This window comes from Schistocerca gregaria, chromosome 2 (assembly GCF_023897955.1).
Source record: "Schistocerca gregaria isolate iqSchGreg1 chromosome 2, iqSchGreg1.2, whole genome shotgun sequence".
In the NCBI taxonomy this organism is placed as follows: domain Eukaryota; kingdom Metazoa; phylum Arthropoda; class Insecta; order Orthoptera; family Acrididae; genus Schistocerca; species Schistocerca gregaria.
The window spans coordinates 445,874,885-445,888,715 of NC_064921.1; the positions used below are offsets into that span (position 1 = coordinate 445,874,885).

At 39.0% G+C, this 13,831-nt stretch overlaps 1 protein-coding gene across 3 annotated transcripts in view; it reads right to left on the reverse strand.

Moving 5' to 3' along the window:
- Window positions 1-13,831, reverse strand: part of LOC126325417 (myeloid leukemia factor) — a 135,999-nt gene that overhangs the window by 14,791 nt on the left and 107,377 nt on the right. The window contains exon 7 of one of the 3 annotated variants that reach the window (XM_049995174.1): window positions 941-990. The exons of the other annotated variants lie outside the window; for them this stretch is intronic. Within the exon in view, the coding sequence (XP_049851131.1) occupies window positions 972-990 (19 nt within the window). The 3' untranslated portion in view covers window positions 941-971. The remainder of the gene's footprint in view (window positions 1-940; window positions 991-13,831) is intronic. 3 annotated transcript variants of the gene reach the window in all.

The following is a 13,831-nucleotide window of genomic DNA, read 5'->3' on the forward strand; positions in this document are numbered from 1 at the left end:
ACAGCAGCTAACCAAGGTGTCACTTACATAATAAACTTTTCGAAACTGATTATTCATTAACATACTGCAACATATCCAAATATATCACTGGGTATTGGTAACCTGTGGCATCTGAAATGTATCCTCACAAAAACGAAGTGCATGCATGAAAGATGACATAGTAAAAGCATGCATTTGTAGTCACATGAAAGACTGAGCAGTAACTGGATGAAGGTTACAAAATTTTCCCCCTTTTTCCTTGTTAAATATTTAAGTTTTATTTTGGGCTGCTCTTTCATTTATATGACACAGATATGTGCAAAATTTCTTTATCATGTTTTATTGCTTTACAGATTATGTGGGACACGGAGACACTGACAAAAAAGTTATAGATAACACTGTAATTTACACCACTTTACACACATGTTTGTTTCACTTTACAGAGACCTAGGATATTGAAGAACCAAAAAAGTGAAGAATGAGCTCTGGTCCTGTTCACAACATTGTTAAAAGCAGAATAAAGACGTGTGTGTGTGTGTGTGTGTGTGTGTGTGTGTGTGTGTGTGTGTGTGTGTGTGTGTGTATTATACGCTGCTCAATATTGGTGCAATTAATCTTATATGGTGTTCATTATTTAAATAGTTAGTGAACTATCATTAGGATTACAGGACTTCATACTAAAAGGCGAATCGCATTCAACCCAACTTCTGCTGGTGTATAAGCATACTATTTGTTCAGGCTGTAATTTTTAAGAAAAGACACACAAAACTGCAGTGGATTTAGTTTAAGATATACATTATTATTATTATTATTATTATTATTACACCACAAAGAGAGACAATTGGTTAATGACAAACATTAGTTCTCATGACACTCTTAGAAAAATTGACTCTCTCAAGAACAGGCCTTAGCAAGTGTTAAGTCATATGTAACATACTCAAGCTTAGCCTGAGCTACTTACATGGGCTTAATCAGGCGAATATTTATGTTTATCAATACTTTCTGTTGTACCTGAAAAGCGAAACATCAATAGAAATGTAAAGATAGAAATAAAATTTTGAATTACAAGGATAAATGAACAGATATTTAAATGAAAGTGAAAAAATTGGTTACTTTTCCAAAGAGCTGAAGTTATCCTAACTGTTTTGTTTCAGAGATCTTTTTGATCTTTTGCAATCTCTCTTTAATATAATTTATAACATCAAAAGCACCAATGCAGTGCCAGATGGAAAAAATCTACTAACCTCAAATAGAAATATCTCACTTCTTGACTTCCTCATTATATATATCCGCAATTATTGTACCCTTAACAGTATTATGGCAATGAGACATTTTATCAAGAGTACAATACTGGATAGAAGTGATTAATGTTTAACTCCTGAGACAATTTCTCTGCAACATATACCATGAGATGGGTTCTGCGGGACCCGTAGTTTAAAAATTTCATTTTATTTGCACCTTAAATCTCAGTTTAATGTCGGTTACATAATATTTATTTTACAATTATTCAAATATTGTTTAAATAATCCTCATTGATTTTGTTGCACTAAATGAAGTCTGCAGTATTTTTCATTTCATCTCACGGAATCAAATAATTCTGTGTGGTTTTTTTAAACAGTAATGAACTTATGAGAACTTGATTGCATAGGAATAATATTATGTATCTCTATAACAAGAGAATCATCAAATAAAACTAAATTCCAGGGTTTAAACTTCCACAGATGAACTGCTTTTGACAGGCACAAAAAGAAAGTCTGCAAAAATTTAAATTCAATGTTGGGATCTAAATATTTTTATCAGCACTTTGAACACATTTGATTTTAACCAACACTAAGTACTTTGTTACAGAAGCAGAAAGGTCCCCATCACAATTTTCCTGAAATTCTTTCTCTGACAGATCCTCTACTAACATAACTGGTCTCTGGCTACCGTAAAACAATCTTATTTTTTTAACTATATCACTACATCTTCCTCCATCCAAATAAAACAATTTCATCAAATTGAAGATTGTTAAAACTGGAGAGAGAGAGAGAGAGAGAGAGAGAGAGAGAGAGAGAGAGAGAGAGAGAGAGAGAGAGAGAGAGAGCAAAAATTGTCATGCAATCTGAGAGACAGTACCTTGTGAGTTGTGTTAACTATATGCAAAAAGTAAGTACATTTTTTACCTCGAAGAGACAAACAATGAAAATTAAAAACAAGCAAATAATGTGAATTTGTACAAAAGTTCTTTTCATTTTTTATTCCTGCAACAGAGTTTCGAGGGGAAATTAAGTCATCAATCTGTAGGCCAAAGCCTTGAACACAACAGAAAGAGAGAAGGGCAGGGAGGGGGTCACACATTACTTTGTAATCAATTGAGGTGGTATTGCTGCAGCTTTTAGGGTTTCCCATTGCTTACAAGATGTATTTATAAGGCAAGTGGTCAGTAACCATCAACTTGGCTGCAGAATTTTATTATAAAACGTATAAAGAAGCTGTATGAACTTCAATAACCGATACAATGTATATTTCTTCTGTATATTTCAGATGGTACTTCATGCAACTCTACAGGAAGGTGTCCTGTCACTTCTTACTTTCTAGCAGGAACAGACCAGCAATGAAGGATTCAACAGCTTATTACAACCAGTAGCACTGAATCTCTGCAATGAATTTTTTCAGGTCCTGGAATCTGCTGAATGTGCACCAGTAAGTTCCACCATCAGGTACAACAGATTTCTGTTAAGTCATAAGCCACAGAGCACACATGGTGTACCCTGAAGTATTTACAAAATATCTACTTATCCCATCAAATCTAACCATTATTATTGTAAAGCATAAATAATGTGAGCAATTTTAATTGACAGCCATCTTTTTCAATTTTACTGCAGGAGCAGTAAGGAAATATGATGGTAAATTGCTGATTATCTGAGGTTCGAGAACCTTCATACAGAACTGGACTCTAATGAATCCATTAGAATCTATCCAAAATTCAGCATGGGAAAGTAAAAACATTAATATTCTGAAAAATGTACTACGATCATTCCAGAACAGAAGGGATGTGGGAAACCCCTTTCTATGATCCCAGCTCATGTATGTCTTGTTTAAAAAGATGAGATGAGCCAAATGACGAGAGGCAATGAAAATCGAGCAATGAACTGATGCCTTTGAACCTACCACTTCTTGTCTTTAGTGTTTGTAAGAACACAAACTTTTAAATGGAAATAATAAAAATTTCTGTACAACAGTCCCTCTATATACTTTCCTATTCGAATCTCTTTTTGCTTCCACTTGGCCCAACTTACCATACAGCTGCCAGCGATACATTTATTGATATTCTACAGATAACCCTAAACTTTAATTAGCTCAAAAAACACGGTAATTAACTTTGATTGCAGGTATATGTCTGTAATCCTTGTACATTGAAGTCCCTGCACTCAGTCCCACAGACCATCACTACAGGGACCAAAAGAAAATGGCTTAGCTCACTGACAGTCTAGAAACACACTGTAATGCAAAAATGGGTAGGAACTAACATTCTGGGTATCAACAAACTGAAAGTACTAATAAAAACGATATGAACAGTAGGAAAACTAATTGCATGAATGTAATATCCGGGTTGTACTGGAGGATCAGACGAGTTATCACATATCCAAAACACATTCAATGTATGACATCAAGTGAATGTGTAGGTCAGGGAGAAACTGAACAACCAGAGTATATTAGTGTTGACTGTGTTTTGTGTTATTGTGGTAGGACACACTAGTGACATGAAAAGCCTCTAATGACGTGTGATCACTGAAGGATATGGATATGTCAAGTTCTTCTGTTTGCCACCATTATCAGTAGCACCTGAATAATTTAAAAGGGGCCTCATTGTACGTCTCAATCTGGCTGGCTCCTGGAATAGTGCAATATCCAGATTTGTGGTAAATTCAGATGTTTCCAACCCTGGGGACACCACGTCACTGAAGGCACATTCAGTACCAGGCAGGATTCTTCCTAAGCTTTTACAAAATCAATGGCTGTGCCAACAGCAGCAGCATTGCAACTGGTAGGGCCACATAAGCTGGATGAAATTGACAAAGCAAACAGGCAGCTTGTCCAACGTGGGGCTGGGAGGGCTCCAGAGGTGCAGTGAAGCCAGCTTCCCTACTACAGTACACCTGACAAATCCGGTCATTCAGGTTGGGAATTGGGTATGGGGCTGATAACACCATACCACAAAAGATTTCGATTGGGAAAACATCAGACACTGGATGGAAAATACTTATCACAACCCTGGCATAGAAAGCTGATAAAAGATTTGACAGTAACATCAAGGAATGTGAGGACAGTACTTCAGCAAGGAAAAATGAATGAAATAACCAACAAAATTTTAAAATTTCAATACGATAATGTAGGGCTGTAGCATGGAGAGCTACATCAAACCAGTCTCAGGACTGAAGACCGCAACAACAACAACAATGTTGTAGGGCTACAGGAAATGGTACAGAAATGAAGAGATTGACAACCCCCAAGTACTCACTAGTATATAGTGGGACAGTGGAAAGAAAGAGTTTTGAGCAAGCTTTAATATGATAAGGAAAGCTAAGCAAGCTCATTCAGATTTGAACCCATAAATGATATCTATAGTAAATGCACATGCACCAATGGACTAAAAGAACTGTTCTATGAAGACCTGAAAAGTATATTGCACCATACCAAAGTATGATGTGATATGAATAGTAAGAGAATAAACTAAGGAAGAATGCACATCAGAGACTGTCTGTAAAAGTCACTACACAAAGAAAAATAATGAGAATGGAGCTCTCTACTGTGCTAGTTCCCAGCAAGGAGTAATATGATACTTAGGAGCAGCTGTTTCCCCCATACTCCTAAGTCTGCAGTCAATGAAATAATCAGATTGGTCATATTTTGGTGATTATCCACAACTACACATCTTGTGAAATATTACTAAATGCCTTCTCTGAAAACTACCAATAACATATAGTTAGGAGTCCCACTAATGATGGAAATACGAGTGGCAACTATTTATTTACAGCTCGCACAAAATAGATACACATTTCAAAATTTTACTGACCTTCAAAGGAGTCACCAGCATTGTGTATAACCCATTACCAGCAATTAGGAAGTTATAGGATACTCTTGGCAGTTGTGTTGACAGTTTGAGCAGCGCGGTCTATTGCTTGACAAATTTGCAGCAGTTCTGAAGAGAATGCCGTGAAGTGTTTCCTTAAGTTTAGAAATCGAGTTGAACCTACGAGGGCTTAAGTCAGGGGAGTGCAGTAGGTGGCATTGCACTCAGCAGTCTCATCAGTCAAACAAATCAGTAACAGCTTGCACTGTATGTGCTTGAGCATTGTCCTGCAAAATTATGGTCAGGTCCTGCAGAAAGTGTCATCACCTCTGTCTCTATGCTGTTCATTTTTAGAACACAGCCTACGAGCAGCTTAGAGACAGCAGTGATGATACTTTCTGCAGGACCTGACCACCATTTTCTGGGACAATGCTGAAGCACGTACATTGCAAGTTGTTACTGATTTGTTTGACTGATGGGGCTGCTAAGTGCTATACCACCTACTGCACTTCCCTGACTCAAGCCCTCATATGTTAAACTTTATTTATAAACTGAAGGAAACACTTCACAGCATTTGCTTCAGAACTGCTACAAATTCGTTGGGCAACAGACCGCGCCCCACTCAAACTGTCGACACAACTGGCACTGCTAAGAATATCTTACACTTCCACATCACTGGCAACGGGTTATACACAATGCTGGTGACTACTTTGAAGGTCAGTAAAACTTTGGAACACACATCTATTTTGTACAAGCTGTAAATAAATAGTAGCCACTATTAAAGTTTGAACCCTAATATATTGGCAATAGACGGCCCTGAGCTCTCTCAGGATGTACACATCGAAATTGGTATCAGTGACCATAATGTGGTTGAGGCACAATGGTTACAGAAGAACAAATGACAACTAAATCAAGCAAGAATGCGTATATGTTCAATAAACTACATAAAAACATCATAAGTAGTGTCATATCTCAGTGAGGAACTCTGAACTTTCAGCACAGGGCAGGATTATGTACAGGAATTATGACTCAAGTTTAAAAGAATTGTTGACCATGCACTGGATAGCTACATACCCAGTAGAACAGTTCATATTGGGAGGGAACCTCCATGGTGTACAGACACTGTAGAGAAACTTTGGATGATTATGATGACGACAATGACGATTGGTTACTGGGACAGTCAACTGTGTGGTTATCAGCATCCGTCCAAAGGCCCAATCTTTACTCAGTCCAATCTCGCCACTTTCATGAATGATGATGAAATAGTGAGGATAATACAAATGTCCAGTCCCCGACCAGAGAAAATCTCGAACCCGGCTGGGTCAAACCTGGGACCCCATAATCCAAAGGTAGCAACGCTAGCCACTAGATCACGAGCTGCGGACACTTCGAAAGAAACAGATATTACTGTGTAATAGGTGTAGAACAAAGTCTAGGGCAAGTGAGAGAGATGCTGAATGAAACTCATGTGGCTGTCAAGACACCAATGGTTGAGGCCTTCAATGACTACAAGAAAGAGCAATCAGATCACAACTGTCTACAAGAAGGGTAGAAGAAGTGGTCCACAAAACTACCATCCAATATCTTTGACATCTATTTGTTGTAGAATCTTAGAACATATGCTGAGCTCAAACATAGTAAGGTATCTTTAAGATAATGACCACCTCAATGCCAACCAGCATGGATTCCGAAATCATCGACTTTATGAAAACCAACTCCTACTTTTCTCACATTGCGTGCTGGAAGTTTGGCTCAAGGCGGTCAGACTCAGTATTTCTTGATTTCCAAAAGGCATTTGACTCAGTACACACCTATGCTCATTTGTCGAAAGTTCAAGCATATGGGGTATAAATTGAAATTTGTGACTAGATTGAGAACTTTTTAGTAGGTAGGCTAGAGCAGGTTCTCTTTGATGAAGGGCCATCGCCAGATCTAGAAGTAACTTCGGGTGTGTCCCAGGGAAGTATGTTGGGATCCTTGCTGTTCATGTTGTATATCAATTACCCTGCAGACAATATTAACAGTAACCTCACACTTTTTGCAGATGATGCAGTTGTTGGCAACTAAGTACTGCCTGAAAGAAGCTTCATAAATTTAGTCAGGTGTCGATAAGATTTCCAAGTGGTCCAAAGATTGGAAACTTGCTTTAAATGCTCAGAAATTTAAAACTGTGCACTTTACAAAATGAGAAAAACATAGTATGCTATTACTGTAATATCAATGAGTCACTGCCAGAAGTGACCGACTCATACAAATACCAGGGTGTAACACTGTGGGGATGTGAAATGGAATGGGAAGAAACACTAATAAAAGGCAGCATGATTGGCCACAGGTTGGTATGATTCCTGGCAGTGTCACAGAGATACTAAAGGAACTGAAATGGAAGAGCAAGACAGACGTAAACTATCACCAGAAAGTCTTAATGTGAATGTAAGATTAGAATGATTACTGCCTGCACAGAGGCACTCAAGCCATCATTCTTCCTGCATTCCATATGTGTATGGAATGGGAAGAAACCCCAATAACTGGTACAATGGGAGATACTTTCTGCCATGCACTTCACAGTGGTTTGCAGAGTTATATGTATAAGTGGAGTTACTCTTCAGTCTTAGGCATACTGAGCTACAGAAAACCAAATTGTGATGAATCATTTTGTGGTAACATCAATCTTGAGAAACTATCAATAGTTAATAGGAAATATAGAAAAAAAGGGTTGAACCAGAATATAGGAAAAAATAAATAAATAAAAATACGAACTAAATGAAGTAGGGAACTGTGTACTGAAGAGAGACAGTAGGCGAAAGGAGGAACAGGATTGAAAGAGCCATTAAGGATTCTGCAGAAGAAACAACAGCCATGAGAAGCACAGGAGTTCAGGAATGCATGGCTGAAGATTGTAATTTAACAACAGAGGAAAAGGATAAGGATAAGGACAGAATGAGATTGTTATAAAGAGAAACCAGAAATAATGTGGAGATGACAAAAGTCATGGTATAGCAATATGCACATTTACAAATGGCTGTAGTATCATATACACGAGGTATAAAAGGACAGAGCATCAGTGAAGCTGTCATTTTTATTCAGGTGATTTATGTGAAAAGATTTCTGACATTATTACAGCCACACAATGGGAACTGATAGACTTCGAATGTGAAATGGTAGTTGGAGTTGAATGATAGGGCACTCCATTTCAGAAATCCTTACGAATTTCAATATTCCGAGATCCTAAGTGTCAAGAGTTTGTTGAGAAAACCAAACTTCAGGGATTACCTCTCACCAAAGACAATGCAATGGCAGGCAACCTTCATTTAATGACTGAACTGTGGCATTTGCGTAGAGTTGTCAATGCTAAGAGACAAGCAACACCGTGTAAAGTAACCATAGAAATCAGTGTCGAATAGACAATGGACGTATCCATTAGGACACTGCGGAGAAATTTGGCGTTAATGGAATATGGCAGCAGAGGATCCAAGCAAATGCCTTTTCTAAAAGCACAAAATCACCTGCATCGTCTCTCCTGGGCTCGTGACCATATTGGTTGGGCCCTGGACGACTGGAGAAATGTCGTCTGGTTAGATGAGACCCAGTTCCAGTTGCTAAGTGGTGTTGGTAGGGTATGAGTGTGGTGCGGCCCCACTTAGCCATGACCCCAGGTTGTCAACAAGGCACTGTACAAGCTGGTTTTGCTCCATATGTTCCCAAATGGTGTTGGCTGCATTTACATAGAACAGATTGGGTCCTCCGGCCCAAGTGAAATAATCACCAACTGGCAATGTTTAATGTTTGTGTTTGGCTACTTTGAGACCACCTGCAGCCTTTCATGCCTGACTGGTTTGAAGAACATTCTGCACAATTCAAGTGAATGATATGGACACCTCAGTTGCCCCACATGAATCCCATTGAACATTTATGGAACATAACGAGGTGGTCAGTTTGTGCACAAAATCTTGCACTGCAACACTTTCACAATTATAGATGGCTATTGAGGCAGTATAGCTCAATATTTCTGCCAGGGCCTTCTGATGACTTGTTGAGTTCATGCCCGGTCGAGTTGCTGTACTATGCCAGACGAAAGGTGGTCTGAGAATATTAACAGGTATCCCGTGACTTTAGACTACCCAAGGAAGGACCACTGTATACTGCACCAAGCACACTGCGACCTGTTCAGATCTGTGCCTGCAATTTGGGACAGCTAACAGACTCCCTGCAACCTGTGTCATCCTTTACCACTGAGACTAGCAGCACTTCATCCAACGCTGTTCTAATTTGTTGATCCTTTCCGAATAATAGGAATTGTCTACAAAACAGCTATTAACTGCTGCAATCACCTCCTCGTTTGAATAAAATCTTTGTCCCACCAGCCATTTCTTCAAATTAGGGAACAAATAGTAGTCCGAGGGAGCCAAGTCTGAAGAATACGGGGGATGTGAAACCAGTTGGAATCCTATTAATTTTGTGACCACACCTGCTGAGGTGCATCGTTGTGACGGAAAATGACTTTTTTTGTGGTCCAATTGCCGGTGTTTTTCTTGCAGCTCAGTTTTCAAACAGTCTAATAATGATTAATAATATGCACCTGTAATAGTTTTACCCTTTTCCAGATAGTTTATGAGGATTATCCCTTGCGAATACCAAAAAGACAGTCGCTATAACCTTTCCGGCCGAAGGAATGGTCTTCGCCTTTTTCTGTGCGGATTCTCCCATGGTAACCCACTGTTTAGATTGTTGTTTGGTCTCAGGAGTATAGTAATGCATCAAAGTTTCATCCACTGTGACAAAACGACACTAAGTACTGTGGATTCTTCCTGAACAGCTGCAAACCATACTTGCAACACTTCACATAATTTTGTTTTTGGTCAAGCTTGAGCAATCACAGAACCCATGTTGCACATAGCTTTCTCATATCCAAATGTTTACGCAAAATATTATTTACCCATTCATTCGAGATGCCCACAGCACTAGCAATCTCACGCACTTTAACTCTTCTGTCATCTATCACCATATCATGAATTTTATCAATGATTTCTGAAGTTTTAACCTCAACAGGGTGTCTAGAAAATTCAGCATCGCTTGTGCCCATACGACCACTCCGGAAATTTTGAAACCACTTATAAACTGTTCTTATCGAAGATGCAGTCACCATATTGTTTATCAAGTTTCTCTTTAGTTTCCTGAGGCGTTTTGCCTTTCATAAAGTAACGTTTAATCACCACATGAAATCCTTTTTTGTCCATTTTTTTGACAATCACTTGACTTCCTTGATTCACACAAATGCAAAACACAAAGAAATAGACCAATATGGCTGAAACTTGGCGTGCGTTCTTTCCAAAGATGCTACTAACTAAACATGACCTCGATACGCGCTGGCGGTGCCATCTCTCGGACTTTGCACCGACTTTTCAAACGCTCCTCGTATTTGGAATAGTGTCGTAACCAAGGACTGGGGGCTGCTAATGAATGGCATTTCATTATGTTTCATGTTTCACCCTTCTGCCCCACCCCCCAAGGACGATTGCTGCTGGTGGTGATGCCAACTTTAGGAGAGGTCCCATTCTTTCAACGTTCTGAAAAGGCACAGTGGTGCTGCCAAAGTTCTGGATACTCTAAGTATTAAAAAAGGCAGTGGTACAGTGTTTGCTAAGGGTTTGGAGAAAATGATTACAAAATCCTGCCAAATAGTTTCTTTTGCTGCTGACATGTCAGCAAGACAAACATTCACTCTTGAATTTATTGATTGCATATAAGTAGAAAATGTATGACCATGGAACATCCTGTTGACAGACGATACCTATTTCCGCTTCCAAGGACTGTCAACAGGCAGAATATAGTCAACAGAAAGCTTGCAAGCACATCAACTAATAGCACTTCAACGTGTACAGCTGACTGTGTGGGACAGGTTGTTGGCATTGTGTGTCCTGTTACCCGTACTGCCACTGATAAATGCTTTGAGAGTATTTTGCACACCACACCGTTCCAACCCTTTCACAGTATGAATGTGTGCGTAGCATCTTCCTCACATTGCACAGCCAGTGAAGTGACAGCTGCAGAGGTGTATCGGAAATGCTAGAATCTACAGTCATTTCCCTACAGCCTAGCAATCAAGATAACTATCTTAATTCATGTGACTTCTGGCTGTGGGGTTACTTGAAAAATGTGTTCAGTGCTCCAATTTCAAAAATCGTTTAACTGAAGACACACACTGCACAATGCATTCTAAATGTGACCCCCGAGAAACTCCTATCTCTTGTGGAACATGCTGTTTCTTGATTTCAACTTGTGGCTGGAAACAGTTGGCAGCATACTGAATGTCTTTCACCAGCCTCATGACAATTGGGAATTGGTGTAATTTTGCTTTTTATGCAGTTTTTGGTCTAAGGACAATTAAAAACTGATTTTTCCATCCAACTTGGTAGAGCTTGCCGTGGTAAATGGGCTCACCTAATAAACAGCATCACAACTGTTGACTGCCAAATTGAGCAGTCGTACACTGTGAACAGTACGGATGGCAAAACTGTGCAACTCAAACCATAGTCATCTTATTGTGATTCATCTGTTATTTGTAGCTGACCCCATTTACGTTAAGACACTTACAGTGATATCGCTTGCAAAATTTTTTGCTCCACAACAATAAATGTTTAAATGTTGTTTCAGTTTCTAAATCTGATCCAGTAATACATGTCTTGTAACCCTCATTCTACAATAACAAGTTGTTATGAAAGTGTGCTTCTAGATACTGGATTGGCTCACCTCCCAGATTAGTATCACATTTTTGTTGGCCACACTCTCTCTCTCTGTTGAATACTTTGTGCAACATGTTGACTCAGAAAACATTATGAGGTATTACATCTGATAACCTAACCCAAAAGTTCTTGACAGTTGTTGCCTCACAATATATAAACAAAACCAGCTTTAGTTCTATTAGTTAATGCCAATAGTTCCAAATCAATGAATGATACGAACACAGTATGTGAAGTCATCAAATTAATTACTGATTCTGTGATCATTATGTTGTACAGTTAACTATCATGTGTACTTGGTGAAGTTGTCACTTTTCAAAATGCATTAAGCCAATATGCAGACAATTTCCTGTTATTACTTGACTCACCATTAAATACTGCATTAGAAGTAAGTTCAAATGCATCTGCTGTTGTCCTAAAGAGTGGCTTTGAATTGAAATGTGATATGGATGTATACATATGTTGCAGTAACTAAATTAAAAAATGCCCAATGACAACTGCAATTACAAAGCCTGTCAATTACACGCTTCTTGAGCGCAGAGTATGGTCTCTGAAGCAACATTACTGATCCTTCCCCACGGAATGCTAATTTCTTGAATGTTTTCTGAAAGACCGCACTGCTTAAAAATTTTATTTTTGTTCCCATGAAGCCAAAACATGTTACTGATTGGCTATCTGCAATTTATGATCTCTGGTGGAATCAAGCATGCACACACTTTCACTTTAAGTAAGATATACAGAATGATTTTTCACAAAAATGGAAACAGACAAATAACAAATGCTTGCTTGTAACTTAAGCTCCACATGGCTCTCAAATAATTAAAAATGCACAGAAAGTTAATGGCATGTTACTTACATGTCTTATGTCAAATTTGTTACAAAGCAGCATGTAGCTCTTGAAGTTACATATGCTTTAACTATAAAGGCATTCCATTCCAAAAGGCAATATACTTCACAATAATGCTATTGTGAAAATATTTGGTTTTCATTCCCAAACAGTTAAAATTAAAGCATATTGCTCTGTTGGTTTTATTTCAGAGTATTATTCAATAACAGAAGCACCCCATAAAATAGCGTATCTTGGGAGCACCCTATGTGACAAATGGAGTAGGAATGGAAATGTGGAAAATCAGGTTTTTTTCCAAATTATAAGTACAAGACATTCATGAAATGCTTGCAAATTTTGTACAGGTAAATTCTATCTAAAAACAGTCTTAATAATTTAATTGGATAGACAAAAAATACACTCACCAACTGGCAGCAGAAAACACACATAAAAGACAGCTGTAACTGGCAAGCTGTCAGAGTCAGTGGCTCTTCCTTCAGGCAGAAGGGTTGAAGGGGAAGGAAGAGGGTTGAAGGAAAAGGACTGCAGAGGTCTAGGAAAAGGGGCAGGTCATCCAGAAACGCAGATCAGGGAGACTTACCGCATGAAATAATAAGGAAAAATTGATTGTTGGGGACTGAATCACACGAGATTTGAAAATTTGATGTTTGGTCTGTGGGGTGCTCAACTGTGCAGTCATCAGTGCCTGTACAATGTCCCAATTTTTACACATACATTACAGAGTAATCCAGCCAGTCACTAATGATGATAAACACCCAGTCACTGGGCAGAGAAAATCCCAAACTGGCCAGGAATCGAACCCAGGACCCCATCATCCAGAAGCAAGACCACGACCTGCAGACGAGCTTAAAAGTGGAAGACAGGGTATTATGCAGACAGATTACTGCTTGAACACCATGCATGAGTTAATAGCTAAGTGCATTGCATGTAACAGGTGGTGGTGGTGGTGGTGGTGGGGGGGGGGGGGGCTGAAAAATAGACAGGTAACACAATGAAAGATGTAGGAAACTAAAACAGAGTGAAGGAAACAGTGGTTACTGTGAAGAAATGCTGAGATGGAAAAAATTAACATAAATTAAGGCCAGGTGGGTGGCGAGAACCAATGACCTGTTGTGGTCTTAGTTCCCACCTGCAGAGTTCTGAGAAACTGCTGTCTGGGGGAAGAAGGCAGATGGCACAGGTGGTGAAACAGGCACTGTGGCCACGATTGTC